A 17,588-nucleotide genomic window follows, 5' to 3' on the forward strand; every position below is an offset into this window, starting at 1 on the left:
ATACATACATACATACATACATACATACATACATACATACATACATACATACATACATACATACATACATACATACATACATACATACATACATACATACATACATACATACATACATACATACATACATACATACATACATACATACATACATACATACATACATACATACATACATACATACATACATACATACATACATACATACATACATACATACATACATACATACATACATACATACATACATACATACATACATACATACATACATACATACATACATACATACATACATACATACATACATACATACATACATACACACACACACATCCAATTACAAGAGCTTAAGGTTGGGGGTAACTTTATAAATGTTAGAAAAACATATAGCTTGTTTTCAGGTGTAAACTTTTCTACAAAAAGACACTATATATTGTTTATTTATATAGCCCCAATTCACAACAAGCTTCATCTCAAGGCACTTTATAGAAAACAATTCAACCAGAACACAGTCAAATTGGTGTATGTATACCGTTTTTGTATTTAAACAATTATTCTTTGTTATTCATGAAGCAGTAGAAGCCAAACTTCATTTTATAAACTCTCTTAAAACAGTCAGTCTGGAATAATGTTTATTCGTTCTGCATTAAACACACCTAATGTAGCACTGAGGTCGACTGCCTGAGACCAAGCTGCCTGCTTAACTACCAGAACATAAAGCTTTTTAAATACATCTATAAAAATCAGGACAGAAATTGACAGGTCAGTGCTAATTTTTTTTCCCTCTGCTGTACTGAAAATTTGAACTCAGCCATGATGGCGCACAGAAGCAGAGAAGGAACGGACAAAGAGGCAAGAGGCACAGGTTCAGGTGAAGCATAAAGATTAAGGTTTTATTAGAAGTTAAAGACAAACTGGGAAATGCACAAACAAGACAGGACACAGAATATTAGTAGCAGAAGTTGAGGACAGACTGGGGAAAAGGCTATTCAAATCAAAAGAATTCAATAAATGCTTGTTTACATCAAATGCTCGGCATCCCCAATTGATTGCTCACCAACAACCCTAAGATTGGTATACAGAGGCTACAGAGGATTTTTTTTAGTTGGTTTCAACCAACTGGTTTAATTCCAACACAAATTTTATATCAAATCAGAAAACCAAAAAAAAACGATTCCAGATTTTCTTAAATCCGCATTTCAGTCCATCCTAAACCCTGATGACCCAGAGCACAAAGTGACAAACTACTTGCTCGCTGGAGGTAAAAAACACACATGCAGGACTAAAAGCAAAACTACTCTGGTTCATGCAGACGAAGTAAAGCTGTTATTTCTGGTGTTTTCCGCTAGTACATTTTCCTCTCACTGCCCCTCAGCTCTAGAAGCATCTGCCACCCTAACCCCATTTCAATGCCACCTCAAAACATACCTTTATTCCATTAGATCAGGGGTGGGCAATTCCCTGTTCTTGGGGGCCAGTATCCTGCAACTTTTAGATCAATCCTTGGTTCAACACACCTGAATCAAATAGCTGAGTTACCTTCTTAGCATGCAGTCAGTTTCTCCAGAGTCCTCTTATTCACCTAGTTATTTCATTCAAGTGTGTTGAACCAAAGGCAAACCTAAATGCTGCAGGATCCCAGCCCTCAGGAACTGGAATTCCCCAACCCTGCATTGGATTATTTAAGATAAATTGCCAAAATTTGTTGGCTTGTTATCAGTCTTTGAAAAGTACATTGAAATAAAATATCAATGTTACAATATTGCAGAACTTTGGACAGGCAATTATCTCCCACCTGTAATAAAGGAAGCACTGCTAAGTTTGAATAGTGTTTATTTGTGGTCTAACCAGACTTTAGATTATTATTCTTTTATGTCCTTATGGCTACCTTCATACTGCAGGCTTTGATGCTCAATTCCGATTTTTTTTGTGAAATTCAATTTTTGTGGCGTTGCCGTTCACATTTCCAAATATATGCAACTTGTATGTGATCTCCTGTGTGAACTGCAGTCATACAAGTGTCCCGCATGCGCAGTAGATGACGCAATGACCTCACGGGCCAGTGTGTTCTGTGTTTACGGAAGTAAACATGGATGGTAGCGCATCTAGCAATCTTTTCGAACCATAAAAACTCAATCTTTTAAATATGGTTAAACATAAATACTGCTCTCTGCATCATCATCTGCCATGGTTGTTGTTTTTCTTGTCGCTTCTGCGTAGAAAGACCCAGAATAGTGACCTTTGTGGGGTATTAATGACGTTCAGGTTGGATTCATCCGACCTGGCCGTTCACACACAGGTCGCATTTGAAAAGATCAGATTCGTATCGGATTCAGGACCACATAGCGAAGTGGCCTGGGTCGGATTGGAACAAATCGGATCTGTGTTCAGACTGCCATGAAAAGATCAGATCCAGGTCGCATGTGGGCCAAAAAAATCGGATTTGGGTCACTTCAGGCTGCCTTGTGAACGTAGCCTATGTCGTCTACAGGTTGTTTAAATATTTTGTTTACATCTTTGGCTTCATTCACACAGCAGCTGAAGTAACCCAAATCCGATTTTTTTGCTAATATGCAACCTGTATCTGATCTTTTCATGACAGTCTGAACGCAGATCCGATTTGTTCCAATGCGACCCAGGCCACTTGGCTATGTGGTCCTGAATCCGATACATATCTGATCTTTTCAAATGTGACCTGTGTCCTAACGGCCAGGTCGCATTCATCCGACCTGAACCATTAATTATACTTGAACTTTATTGATCTCACACTGGAGAAATTTACCTCTGCATTTAACCCATCCCCTTGGGGAGCAGTGGGCTGCCATCGTGGGGCACCAGGGAGCAGTGTGGGGTTAAGGGTCTTGCTCAGGGACCCAGAGTGGAAGTCTGTGGGAGTGGGGCTCAAATTTAGAACGTCAGGATTCCAAGCTCTATGTCCTAACCACTGGGCCGCCACTCCCCAATACGCAACAAAAGTCACTATTGCTACACAGGAGCGGGAAGCAAAATGGGAAGCGGGAAGAAAAACAACAACCATGACAGACAATAATGCGGAGAGCAGTCTTTATGTTATAATTTCTTTAAAAGCTTGTGTTGTTGATATAATGGCTGAGTTCGGAAAAGAAATGAAAGATCGCTTTCGCTTCATGCGCTCCAGCACTACCATCCATGTCTACTTCCATAAACACAGAGCATGCTAGCTTATGACGTCATTACGTCCTCGACTGTGCATGCGGGACACTTATGTTGTGTGAATACACGTCATGCAGGAGTTTACATACAAGTCGCATATTTGGCAATGTGAACGACCACGCTAAAGAAGCAGATTTCACAAAAAAGTCGGAATTGAACATCAAGGCCTGCAGTTTGAACATAGCCTTTGTTGCAGATTTGGACAGAAGCTAGCATGTTTGCTGAGCCAGGAACGTTTTCTATTCATTCAGGACCAAAGTGAAACCAATATGATAACTAACTAAGGTTTTTTTATCTTCACTCAGATAACCTGAAGTCATCGTAACCCTTCACGTGTCAAACACAGGCTCACTGGTATTTTGACCTTTATATCTGTGATGCTTGATACCTGAAACAAGGTTATTTACAATATCATTGGGGGGAAAAAAGGCTATTTGAACAAGATATTAATTTGTTTCATTAAGATTTGCTACGTTAATCCATATTATACTGATTTAGAAGCCTTTAAAATCTAGCCCCAAAAGCAAAAACAGTATTTACATACTCAAAATGTCCTAAAAAGACGTGTGTATCAGAACATCAATCTGACCGTTATGTTGAGCTTTAACAACTTTTGCAATGTGCCCCTTCATTAGATACAGTCCCATGCAAAATAATTCATACCCCTTGAAGTATTTTGAAGGATTTTATGCAATGACCCAACACAATATAGCACATATTTCAGAACGGCATTGTTTTTCACTGAACCTTTTTTTATGAGCTTTGCAAATCGTCCTAATCTTCCCATCTATTTTGTTCTGTTCTGGAGAACAGCTTACACACAGAATGATGCTGCCACCATCGTGTTTCACTATGGATGGTGGTGACTTCTGAAGGTTGTGCTGATTTCTTTAAGTTTCCAACTTATTTATTTTAAAGTTTAAAAATCATGTACTGTTTGTCATAATTGTGCATTAACTTTCTGCTTGTTTAATTATCTTTTTTTTTTTTTTACATAAAATCAAATTTTTTAATCATTAGAAAATGTGAACAACTTTTGGAAATATGAATACTTTTGCAAGGCACTGCAACTGAATGATGAGCAAAATCAGTGCGTGTTTCTCATTCCCTTTTCTTTAGAGGTATGCTCAATATGAAGGAATTTCTTGACAGCCGAACAATCATGTTTATGGATGTACTGAGAATTCAGCGGCAAAACTCTACTAGAAGAGCCTAAACAGTGTTAGAGAACCAAACAATGTCTCAAAAAGGGAGTGTATAACATGGGTTCCCCCGCCACCCACAACAGTTGCAGAGCTGAGTGGGGTTAGGTGGGGTTGGAAAACAGTATCATTGGTTGAGCGTAGTGTGAAGAATCCCTCCAGGAAAAGAGGGGTTGGAGTCAGAACTGAAGAAAACTGCAAAGCTGGAGGGGTTGAGGCGAGACGAGGCATCCGCCATGCAGAAGACAAGTTTTTAGAACCATTACAAGGCATCTGGAGTTAAGCCTGCCGTTCAGACAGAGCAAAAAGAGGAGAGAAATAGAGAAATGTAAAAAGTGACAGGTAGAGGATAAAAGGAACAGCTTAGCACACGGACAGAACAGATAAACAATGAAACAGTTTCCATGAATCAGACACAGTTTCCTTTATAGGAGAGATCAAACATTTCTTTATCTGAATTTATTAAAAAAAAACAAGGTCACTGTTCCTTAGTTATTTATTATTGTCTCTTAATGAAAACAAAAAGAAAACTTACAGAAAAGGGCTGTGTCCAACTCTGGATGAACACATTTCCCACTTAAAAGAGCCTCAGATCACTCATAGAGGAGGGTTCTGAAGGAACCTCGGCTCATTGTGCTGTTTTATCCATTTTAAGGTTGTTGTTATGATTTAATTAAATTTTTCAGATTAGGTCTACATTCTACATGTTACAGCAAACCTGTAAACCCGCTGTTCACAGGTTTGCTGTGTTGGATTCTGTGTCTGAATCTGGAAAAATAAGGGATTGACAGTGGTGGAAAGTAACAAAGTACATTTACTTGATTACTGTACTAAAGTACTTTTTTGAGTATCTTTGCTTTACTTGGGGGGGGGGGGGGGGGGGGGGGGGTTACTAAAAAGTTTCACTCCACTACATTGTGAGGAAGCTGGTCGTTACTTGTTCCTTTTGGCTCAGCTTAGCTTTGTTATCCACTGTTGCTGTTATCCACTGTTGCTGTTTTTCTTTTTTTGAAATCCAATTTCAACATGGCAGACAGCAGGGCTACACTAGGACATCACTGTTTTAGAGATTTAATGACATTCCAGAAATGTGAGAAACCCAACATAGATATTATCTGTAGTTCAAAAATTTTAACAAGACTTTAGTTGTTGCCATGAGGCCAATTTGTTCAGTAGGATGAGTTCTTAAATCAGAGTTACTGTTTTTGCCTTTTTTTTGTGGCTTTTTAAAAATTACTCAGAAAATTAAACAGAAATGTACAAATTTTTGAAAATTTAATTTGTATTTTTGAATACTAAAGTATTTTAAAATGCATGTACTTTTGAATACTTAAGTATTTTCAAACGTGAATACTTAAATACTTTAACTTCAGTAGATGTTTGACTGAGTAAATTTTACTTGTAGTTGATAGAGATTTTACTATGGGTATCAGTACTTTTACTCAAGTACTGTACTACTGTTGAATACTTCATCCACCACTGGTGTAAGCTTTGTTAAATCAAACCAGAAGTATAGAAGAGAAAGAAAAAAAGATGAGAGCAGCCAGAGACTGTTCAGCCCAAATACTGAATTATAGGGATAAAAGCCAAATTGTCTACCAATAAAAAAAAAATATATAAAAAACATCATAACATTAAGATGTAATTCCAAAAAAGTACAAAAAAAAAAACAATCCACTGGATTTTGTTTCCAAGTTTGAAGACGTTTCACTTCCCATCCAAGAAGCTTTTTCAATTCAAATGTCAAAGATTGTGTCGAGTTTGAGGCTTTATAGAGTGGGGCAAAAACAAGGCCTTGTTTTGGCTTAGAAAACATGCAAATTGAACCAGAAGAACAGGTCCACCCCTTTGGAATGGGCGTCGTTTGGCTTCTTTGTTAGCCTACAATACCCCATACCTGTCTATGTCTCTGAAAGGGAGGTCGTTAAAGGGAATTGTTGCCCTAGCTGAAAGTGAGGTCTATTGTTCCCTATAAGGGGGTGCAGGTTGCGATGTTAGCAGGAAAGAATCAACTCAATCGCTGCATTGTAGGTAGTAATTGAGTTGATACCTTCCCGCTATCATCAAAACCCCCACCCTCTTTGTTAGCCTGCAACACCCCAGGTATGGGGTAACAAAGGCTAATAAAGAAATCAAACAACCCCCATTCCAAATGGGCAGACCCGTTAGTCCGGTTAAATTTGCATGTTTTCTAAGTTAAAACAAGGCTTCTTGGGCTACTGAATAAAGCCTCAAACACAACCCTATTTCTGACATTTTGAATTGAAAAGCTTCCTGGATGGGAAGCGAAATGTCTTCAAACTTGGAAACAAAGTCCAGTGTATTGTTTTTAATTTTTTTGGAACGTCTATGACACTGGATGACTGAGAACTTCCCTAGCGTTAAATTGTAATCTCTAGCTAATCTCCAGCTAATTAAAATCATGTTTAATTTTGAAAAACAACTCAATATCTTTTCTTTTTAAGTTTAACCTAATTTTACCCTGGTTCATGCTAAAAAGCAGCGCATGATCAAATACTGAATAAAAATGTTTTGTTATTCCACAAATTCATAGACATGTATGAATGTATCACGATTCAGTATAAAAATCTAAATGAAACTATGTTGAGTTTGATTGGTTTAAGCAGTTTTAATGATAAAATGTTCAAGGAATATGCAGAAAAAAAAAAGAATCCGAGAGTCACTCATTTAGTTTTAGATTTCAACTTTATTTTGGCCTAGCAGGCATTCTGGCCCTTTTTTTCTCCTTTCTCTGACTGCAAACAAACTCTACAGTAGGGAAGGTGAAAAAATAAAGGAAAATAGACAGAGAAGTCACAATTTTCACACAAAGCAGCAGCACAACAAACAAATGCACCAGGCAGACAAACAGAGAACATCAACTCAGAAGTACAGTACAGAGCCCATGTTAACCAGAAAAGACTTATGAGTTGGATTAATTAATCAGAGGAATGAAAAGAAGAAGAAGTGATTGTTTCTCTGTCAGACTGAAAACCAATATGTCTTTAAATCTGAAGGTGGTTAATGTAACGTTGGTTATGAGATGGACAATAATATAACTGGTACAAATTGTTTCCAAGGTAACAGATGTTTCTCCATTTAATGCAAGGTTTCCAATTTTACATTACTGAAAAAAAGGAAAGATATTCTCTGGAAACTTTAGATCTCAGTTTGGAAATAACAATGCCGGAAGAGGCATGAGTTGTGATTTTTGCAAGTCGACTACTCGACAGTAAAAGTGGAGTCAATAAATCATCACCGTAAGGGTTCGAGTTATCCAGATGCGAGTCGACTCAGCTTAACTACCGGTAAGTGGACTTTTTCTTCTCTCTCCTGTTTTGCCAATCTAGCTCTGGGCATCAATGCCCAACAGCTTTGCTTTCACCAGCAGACCTTTATGGTTGCTGCCATAAGGTTCCACTAAGTACTTGTATGTGTAACTACTGAAAATGATTAAGGGAGTAAAATCGTATACAACAGAGACGGAGACAAGTCGACTCTCTGGTGAATGCTCTTGCTGGAAATCCATCCAGATGGATGATGAACTTTGATCCGAGTCCCAAAGATGTTCTGTTTGAATTAGTTCGGGAGGGATTTCAATATTAGTGAGGTGTTTAGGATTGACAGGAGGATGGAAGAGTTTCATGAAGCAAACTGAATGTTCAAATGAGAAATGAAGGCTGTTCGTTCAGGCAGCATGAGACAGAGGGAGACTTTAGCTCTTAAAAGGAGGCCAGAAACATTTTACCAGGTTTTATCAGGTTTTATTCTGATAATAATTAATTATTAACACGAGAATATGTGATGCTGAAATTTCTTTGAGCAACGCTTACTAGTAAAGCACTCACTCTACAAGGAATTACACACAAAATGTATTGTTTATCAGTAATGCTGACTACTATTCCTTCCGATTGCTAATATTAGCAGAAAGTCTAATGCTTTAAGTATTAGCAATACACTACTATCCATCCTATATTAACAATCAATACTGAAACATAAAAGAAAATTTTATGAGGCTTCTCTATAATTACAGTAGAGAATCTAAATATAGATATTAGATTTTTTGGCGAGTTTTACTAAATTGTGGTGTGGAAATCAGACAAAGTAAATCAATGATCAGTGCATCTCTAATTAACACATCTCAACCGAACTGCATTAGCTACTCTGCATTTGGTCCATAAAGATGGAGGATGATCGTCACTAAAGCATAGCTGACAGACCCATGGTATGAAGCGCTGAGGGCTGTGTACTGTACTTACCCCGTTCCACTCCACGCTCATACTCACTTCTTCGCCACCGTCCGGCCCGCTCTCATACTTCACGGTATCTGAAGTCAAACTCTCTCGACTGCGCTGCTTCTCTCGCGCCTCTGGTTCACTTAGAACCTCGGCAACCCGCTGTTTGTGCACATTGTCCAGACCCTAGAAGATATGATCATGCGTCTTTGTAGATTACTTTAAAAGAAAGACAGTTTTAAATGTAATAAGCAACATTCAGTTGCTTATTAATAACCTTTCCACGCATTAGGATCTGTTATAGGTTGGCGCTAAGAATCCAAGCCATGATATGATAGAGAAAAAAAAAAAAAGTAAAAATGGCTTTTTGAAGGAAGCTGTACATGTGGACCCATTTTTCAAAGAGCTTTTTAAAAGGACCAAAAACTTCAAATAATTAGATTTCCGGAAAGTAAACAACCAACTGGTCTTGCCCTGATCAGGGACGGATTTAAGAAATTTGGGGCCCTAGGCAAAGACAGACAAGAGGCCCTCTTAATTGAGAAGACACCACAGAAAACAGACCCATTATACAGATACAGAAACTTTAATAGAATAGACAAACATTATTTGTTCTAGGTTTTGTCCCTCTCTTCTTGTCCCTTTTCTTATCGTTTCACTCTTCATTGTTTGTATTCAGCTAACTTTTCATGATCAATCTTCTTGCTCTGGAGAGCAGAGTTTGGTGCTTTTATATGTTGTTGCCAAATTCTCCAGTGGCAGAAAAAAGTCACTAGATTTGGCACTAGGGGCTTTTTTGAAATAAAAGTGCTAGAAGACTCTGAAAAGTTGATAAAAGCGCTAAGTTGGCAACACTGCTCTACGCATTGTTTTCAAATGGTTTTCTGCCGTCTGTTTGGACCTTTCTGATCCAATGTGGTGGACACTGAAGGGGTGGGGGGTGAAAGTAGTTTTATCAAAAACATAATTAATGTGCACAAATAAGGAATAGTTGTATTAAACATACAACTGTTATATACAAACATATTAAACAGAGTTTTATGGGGTCCCTAGGCAACTGCCTAGTATTGCCTAAAGGTATATGCCCGCCTGGCCCTGATTCTACGAGGATCCTGACAAGCTGCAAATAGGAATACATGATCTCTTTCTTTTAACAATGGCTTATTTACGTCACGTCTTCCATCAAGTTTTGTTGCTCTGTCAACAGATTCTCCCTCCAGAGATCTTAGCATCTCCTCTGTCGTTGCCATGGGCCTCTTGTTTGCTCCTTTAAAGAAAGCTTTCTCCGATCCCCTCTTTCCACACTTTCAGATAATATAACAGCTATCCATGAAAAGTTTTAAAGTTTAAAATATTGTTTTATATTCTAACTACTTCTCCTAACTAGTTCTCCAAAACTTTAGCCTTGTCTGTCATGTTTCTTTCTTTATTGGGGAGTGTTCACTTACAGTATGTTGCTCTAAAAAAGCTCAGAGGTTTTCCTAGAACAGATGTCTTTACACTGATAATAAAATATACATATTTAGATTTTATTAACTGATTATGTACTCTCAGACAACTGATTGGTTGACACTTGATCTTAGTTTAAGACTTTAGAAAAAAGGTCAAGTATATCAAAGCCACAATATTTAGATTTTTGTTTGCCCATGTTTAATTTCTCTCCCTCTTTACAATCATGACCACTTTACATATTAGTCATTAACATAACATCCCCCAAAGCAGCCTGAAAGCAATGAAGTTTGTCTCTAAATCAGGGCTGCAACTAATGATTATTTTGCAAATCGATTCATCTGCTGATTATTTTTTTGAATAATCCATTAATAATCGGATAGCCAAAGATTCTTTAAAGAAGATTTTTTAGGAAATTAAACCAGGTGAAAAATACTTCATTACAGAGTGTAATGTCAGAAGAGGACATGTTCAAAAACACCGGAAAAGGTAAACAGCAAAAGAAAAGCTTATCAAAAAATAGCAGAGCAGCAGGGAGAGAGTAGGAATCAAAGCAATCATGAGCCAGACGACATCGGTGAGGAAAAGCCTCATACAGATATTTGAGCTTTTCAGTGAGCAAAGTTCAGATTGTATTCGAGTTGAAGCTGAAGATTTCAGTTTAATTTGTCATTACTGTGGGTTTTTTTTTTTACTTTTTATTGTAATTGAACAAATCTTTCAATGCAATATTATTGAAATTAAATATTAAGCACTGGCATATAAAATCATTTATTAAATAGTCCTTTTTTTAGGTCTTTTTGTTTAGTTCTTAAAAACTGGTCCTGGAAAGAGGTGGTCGTCTTCTAATCAGGGTCGTCCTATATTGGGGTCAGTACGGTAATTGCCTTTTGCATTCAGGTCTCTATTTAACAACAGTTCACAGAGAAACAATGCTTTTAAACTGATATCTCTAATTTTGGTTTTATAATGTAGGTTTAGCAGCTACAACAGGTTTAGTTTCATCTCATCTTTAAAAAAAAAAAAAACAACCCACCTGCTTCCTAGACCGCATGGCTGCCTCCTCCAGGGTCTCAGCAGCTTCAAACTTTCCCTGCCGCTTGTAGAGGGCACCAAGGTTTTTCAGGGTTGTGGTAACGGTGGGGCTGAATAACAGTGAGAGGAAAATCATGTTTCAGAGTCTTTATTGATCGATATGATACAAATAATGCAGTTTTAAACCAGGTACCTCACTAAAATGTTCTAAAGAACATTGGTCATTTAAAGAGATTAGGGCTACAACTAACGATTATTTTGCAAATCGATTAATCTGTCGATTTATTTCTTTTTGTTAATTGATTAATAATCTGATAGCAAAAGGATCCTTAAAGGAGACTTAAGGAAGGAGAAACTATAACTTTGCCACTTGAGGAGTCCTGGATAGAAGAAACTTACAAATGAAAAAGTTTTTTATCTTAAATGCAAAAATGTTTTTTTTTTAACAATATAGGTATAATTACTCCTCTTAGTGGGTCGCTCTGTCAGCTAAAGGCATGTACTACATTCTTTATACTCCAGTTAATAATTATTCGATTACTAAATGAATTGACGATCATTTAATAAACGATTAATCATTAGTAATCCGATTAATTATTTCAGCCCTAAAAGAGAGCTTTGTCAGGTAGAATGAAACTAAAATATTAAAAGAAAACCAGATTGTATCATAAATCAGGCTAATTTATCTTCGAAAAATAAAAGAAAAAAACGTACCTATCAACTTTACATGCTTTGTACCAGCCTCCATATTCTCCAAATGGTGAACTGTCCTTCTGCTTTCCCTGGGAAGAAAAAGAAGAAACAGAAATGCACACATTTTCTAAATTGTTCTTTAAAAGGAGAAGCTTTTCCCTCAAGACCGACAATAAAGCAGGATTTTTCATTATTTCAATAATTAACCCTTTGACTTGTAGGTCTGAACCTAAAACTCAGGTTGTGGTTGTTCCTGTTTTGCTATCAGAGTGAGAACCATGTTTCTAAATTCAACATCAAATCTAAGACCTTTTGAGCCAAAGTGAGGTCATTTTGCTGGTCCTCACTTCTGTTTTGGTTTAGGATTACGATGTCAGTTGAGTTTAGGTTAAGTTTATGCATAGCTGGCAGAAATGTCAAGTAAAGAAGTATAAATACTTCGTTAATGTACTTAAGTACACTTTTTAGGTATCTATACTTTACTCCATTATTTATTTTCCTTCTTACTTCTGACTTCTACTCATTACATTTTCACACAAGTATCTCTACTTTCTATTCCTTATATTTAAAAAAACAAAAAACAAAAACGTTACTCGTTACTCTTCGCTTCGGTTTAATGTTTATAAATACTTATTTCCCGTCATGTGCGCCATCCAATGCGGATCATTGGCGCCATCCACATCTAGTGAAAACTAGTGTAAATGGATGAGTCATATAATGCAAACACTCATTAGTTAGCATTAACTAATGAGTGCTAACCAACCACGCCCACCACCTGACGTGCAGCCGTGCACATTCTGCATGACCATAGATGGATCATGGCAGCAGCGGCGAAAAGAAGTTGGAATCGTTTTGTACAGCGTGCTGAACTCTGACAAACTCTGACCTTGCAGCTGTGCTGGTGCAGATATGAGTCAGCGCTTTATGCTCCACACTGATGTTCGCTCCTCTTCCTGCTCTCACTACTTAATAAACTATGTGGCTGATCATCCTCTGCCAAGGGTAAAAAATACCTTTGTACAACGATCAATATTTTATTTCTTCTAGCTAACAAGAGGATATACTAAACATTCTTCAATTTCTACCAAAAGGAAACCCTTATATCCAAAGCAAATCTTTCATTGCATTTTGTTTATTTTCTCATAAAGAGCCAGGAGAAAAGGTACATAGATCTTTGAATATTTCTCCCTCTTTGGTCTCATTTCTATCTATTCAAATATGATGTAAATGTTTCCTTGAATTGTCATTAAAACATTTAATCTGTTTCCTTTGAATATTTCAACATTTTAGTTAGCATTTTCATTCAGTTTAGGTCTAGAAGGCCATGGCATTATAAGGCTTGTGCAGGTTCTCTCTGTATATTTTTTTTTATGTCAGACCCCTTTGAATTTAAATCTACTTTGACCCCTGAGCAGCGGAAACTAAGGGGCAAATTCTTAGAAATAAAGCCTAAATTGCCAAAATAGACAGAAGAATGTTTTTTTTGGTTGCTTTTTTGGAGCAATGAAGATTTTATTGATCGGTGTGTAACCAATAATAATTCATAGAAGAACAGGAAGTGTTTGCTTTACGATGGAAACCTTGTATGTCTAAAACCATTCCTTTATTGTACATTTTGATAGCTTGTCTGTCTGTCATATTAACCAATGTGTTGCCATATTAACGAAATGTTGAACTAGATCTTCTATTTTCACAACTTTTGTGAGACTCTTTTGTGTAAAGTAGGGCATTAATACATAAAACAATTAATTTAGTTTAGTTTTCTGCCCAACAGCAATTCTATAGCATTCTATAGCCAGCAATTGTAGTATCTAGGCAAGAGCTGTCAGTGTGGTAAAGAATCTTGTAGTCAAAATTGTAACTTAAAACTGAAAAACTAGGCTAAAACCTTTTTAAGTTTTAGTCGAATAAAACTGACTAAAACTATCACATATCGTAATGACCAAAATGCGACTAAAAATAATAATAATTTTCGTCCTGAAGACTAAGACTAAATCTAAGATGGCTGTCAAAAACGACACTGTTTGCAGACTTACCTTGCTTTGCTCCTCTCTCTCCTCAGCATGCATCCAGATTGGTTTGTTTTCATCTGTGAAGAAAGTATCAGTCCTGATGACTTCAGATAAAGGCAATCTAACTAGAGCAGGTCAACAGTTTCAGTTTTCCCCATTGCAACAGAAACCTGATTAAAGCTAACTAGCAGACCAAGCATGTTCATTACAGACAACCTGGGAAATCAACAAATGGACCAGTTGTGATCAGTGATAACCCAAAAAAACTGAAAAAAACGATCAACTGATTGGTTTGTGATCAATAGTTTATTATAGATGTATATTTCTGTTAGCAATGATTTCACCAGATTTGAAGTCTTACCATCAACAGAACCGAACTCTCTCTCATGAGCGCGGGTGAGGATTTCTTTATACAGAGTCTCTGCTTGCTTGAATTTGCCCTGCTTAAGGTAACAGGAAGCCTAACCAACACAAAAACAAACAAAAATTAGATCAGCTTTACAATCTAAAAACAGAAATCTAGGCCCAAGTAAGGACTTAAGGTGTGTTCACACTCAACGCGTTTTGGGCATCAAAGCATCTGATTTGTCTAATGACGACCGTGTCAAGAGGTCCAGAGGCACGTCTGAGCATTGGGAGCGGCGCATTTAAGCGTTCTGCCACCTGAGCTACTGGAGTTAAAAAAATAGAACTTTTGCTTTAAGACAACGTGTCGTCAACCAATCAGAAAAGAGGGACAGACAGTACATGCTAGCTGTTATCGCTTGTGTAAAGCTGTCTGCATGTGAAAAATAAATAGATATTAAGGATTTCAACTCCAAAGGTTTAAAAAAAGTTGGGATAAGCCAGAAAATCAATTGTTTTTTTAATGACCTATGGCAAAACACTTTATAAATACCCAAATTTACTAAAAATATTTGATTGGATATTCCAGAGCTTGTATTTTATTTTATTTTTTTACCAAAAACCTTTAAAAGGAAAAGTCCAGTCATATTCAGAACTAAAACTTCTGAAAGTACTTTAAAAATTAAATAATTACATATTGTTCAATGTGTTCAAGTGTTTTAAATAAGAGTAATTTTCATTTGAATGTGCTTTACTGGAGGCATCCATGTTTGTCAAAGAACGCTACTGCCACCTACCGGTTTGTGACGTCACGGTGCGGTATTGGCTGTTGATCAAGTCCTAGTGCTGTATCTGGTGTTTGCCATAATGTGCTATTATATTATCTAAGTCATCATATTAGGTGTTTTTTCCTCTGGCTAGAAGTTCAATGGCAAATCCTCCCTATTCAAGTTGACAATCCAACGATGAACCCGTCCTTGTAGGATCATGAATCGGAAAGGTGAAAGAACTCATCTTTTTTTTTTTCCACTTTTACATGGCAGTTGGATGTATTACAACATCCAACTGCCATGCCCGTGGGCATTGTCAGTTTAACTATAGCTCTCGCGAATTTCAATGGTGAAGTCCTCTGGAAATCTTAACTAATTGTTGTTGCAGATGTGTCTAGTAGCTCCCATTGATTTTGCTTGTAAAGCGGGGAGAATGGCGCTAGGCTTACTATGCGACGTCACTGCTGGAAGACGTCAGGAGGGAGGTGTTAGTACATTTGGGCAAAAATGGCCGCTCCCAGAACCAGTGATCTTGACGAAAATTATTGTTCATAATTAGATCACTGCAAACGTATTAGTTTTAGGAATAGATAATGATCCACTGATTATTCCTCGCTGACCGGACTTTTCCTTTAAAACTATTTATATTCACTTCCATCCCCTGGAACACAAACTGGCTGCTGCAGAGAGCTTTCAGTGTGCAGCTGATATGCTGGATGTTTTAGAAGGATCATAATCCTGATTAACTGACTGCACAGAAAATGTTTTAAAGTGAAGTGTAACACTTAAAAATGTGTTAAAACTATTTTTCCAAAACATTAATTAATTAAAGCCAAGCTGCTCTCTAGCTTGTAGCAACAGAACAGAGCAGGTAAACAACCAGAGCGCCGAGCTTCCAGAGAGCCGAGGTTTCAAAGAAACCTGACCAGCATTTGATCCAGCGTCCAAATTTCTGTGTTTTTGATGCCCAAAACGTGTACGGTGTGAACACACTATTAGTCTTGAGATAAGAGTATTTTATGATTTGGAGTTTTTCCCTTCAAACAGCTTCACTGGTCCTCACCAGGTTGTTCTTGGTTTTGGCCACATTGGGGTCATCTGGTCCTAGTTTGGTCTGGTAGATCTCCAGCGCTCTCATGTAGTAATACTCCACCTCCTCATACTTGCCCTGGTTCTGGCACAACAGGGCGAGGTTGTTCAGCTGCTTGGCTACATCCGGGTGGTCCTTGCCCAAGACCTAACAAAGATCACAGGGGGATTAGAACCATAATTCAAGGGTTTGGACTCAAAGACATCTCCTTTACAGCAACATTTAAAACATAAAAAACACAAAGTGGAAAGAAGTGTTTCAATCTCTCCTGATTAATTATCGCTTAAATTGTATTTTTTGGGAGGTTTAATATCCTCCAACATCCATCATAGAGATATATGCCTGAAAGTGCGTATGCACAGAAAAATATGGCTAACGGGACGAGCATGTAGGACAGCTTTACGTAAACATATAACCAGAATGATTGACAATTATTTAGATGACCACTTATTTAGATGATCCACCCGGAAATAAAAGGTGGTCCTCTATACCTTTGAGCTAATAAGTCTTTATAATGGAATTCAAATAATGACACGAAAGGCTGGTTTGATTTATGTTTAAAAAAAAAAAAACAACAAAAAATAAAACATCAACCCACTATCCTTTGGTGTTTTATTAACAGCAGGGAAACCCTGTTCATGGTAACACGTGGTTTCTGCTCCCAGTGTAAACAGGTAATGACCAATCTTAGGCAGCTGGTGGAAGAAAAATATTTTTAATGTTGCTCTTATACTGAATTCTGTAAAACATATAATTGGTAGAAACCTCTTTCAGCAGGTAAAAGCTCTAGAAAGTAAGAAATCTCCATGGCCCCTACTGCGGATCATTAAAGACTGCTGGGGTCTTTGGAGAACCAGTTTTCTGAGTGAGGATGACCAACATAGCTGACCGGGTCATTAGGGTTAAGAATCAAAGAAATCGTAAAGGCAACTAGAAGGATGTGACAGATGGAAAACAGTAAAATGAAACAGCAGAAGAGGTAGGCAGCAGAAACAAAACCTTTAATGGCTGATCAAATCAGCAAAAAAAACCTAAAGCTGCCAACTGTGGGAGCTTATGGTTCAGATTCTGGCTGCAGCAAAAAATGTTTTTTTTTTGCAATATTGTTTAATCCTTGGATTATTTTTTTGATTAATAAATAAATAATCAAATAGCAAAAGGTTCCTTAAAGAAGAATTTTTACAAAAGTAAACCTGTTGAAACTTTAACTTTTCCACTTGAGTTCTGGATAGAGCGCATTAACAGACGAAAATGTTTTTTATCTTAAATGCAAAATGTTTACATTCTTTTAAACAGTGGCGGCCGGCCCATAGGGGGCGCTGGGGCACCGCCCTCCCTGATAAGAAGAGAGAAACGTAAAATATATTTTTAGAAATTAACTCATACAGGTGCTGGTCATAAAATTAGAATATCATGAAAAAGTAGATTGATTTCAGTAATTCCATTTAAAAAGTGAAACTTGTATATTATATTCATACATTACATACAAACTCATATATTTCAGATGTTTATTTTGTTTAATTTTGATGATTACAAATGACAACAAATGAAAATCTCAAATT

At 37.1% G+C, this 17,588-nt stretch overlaps 1 protein-coding gene across 5 annotated transcripts in view; it reads right to left on the bottom strand.

The window, feature by feature from the left end:
- The window catches only part of klc1a (kinesin light chain 1a), a 58,698-nt gene that overhangs the window by 10,769 nt on the left and 30,341 nt on the right, over positions 1-17,588 (bottom strand). For 2 of the 5 annotated variants that reach the window (XM_038274278.1, XM_038274291.1), the window contains exons 8-13: positions 16,000-16,173; positions 14,183-14,282; positions 13,846-13,898; positions 11,831-11,898; positions 11,118-11,226; positions 8,657-8,818 (exon numbers count right to left, since the gene is read on the bottom strand). In XM_038274278.1, the coding sequence (XP_038130206.1) occupies positions 8,657-8,818; positions 11,118-11,226; positions 11,831-11,898; positions 13,846-13,898; positions 14,183-14,282; positions 16,000-16,173 (666 nt within the window). Of the gene's footprint in view, positions 1-4,163; positions 4,683-8,656; positions 8,819-11,117; positions 11,227-11,830; positions 11,899-13,845; positions 13,899-14,182; positions 14,283-15,999; positions 16,174-17,588 lie in introns of those variants that run through there. The other 3 variants (XM_038274300.1, XM_038274307.1, XM_038274284.1) reach the window with 3 other exon arrangements.

This window comes from Cyprinodon tularosa, unplaced genomic scaffold (assembly GCF_016077235.1).
Source record: "Cyprinodon tularosa strain WSP-4 unplaced genomic scaffold, ASM1607723v1 ctg120, whole genome shotgun sequence".
Classification (NCBI taxonomy): Eukaryota; Metazoa; Chordata; class Actinopteri; order Cyprinodontiformes; family Cyprinodontidae; genus Cyprinodon; species Cyprinodon tularosa.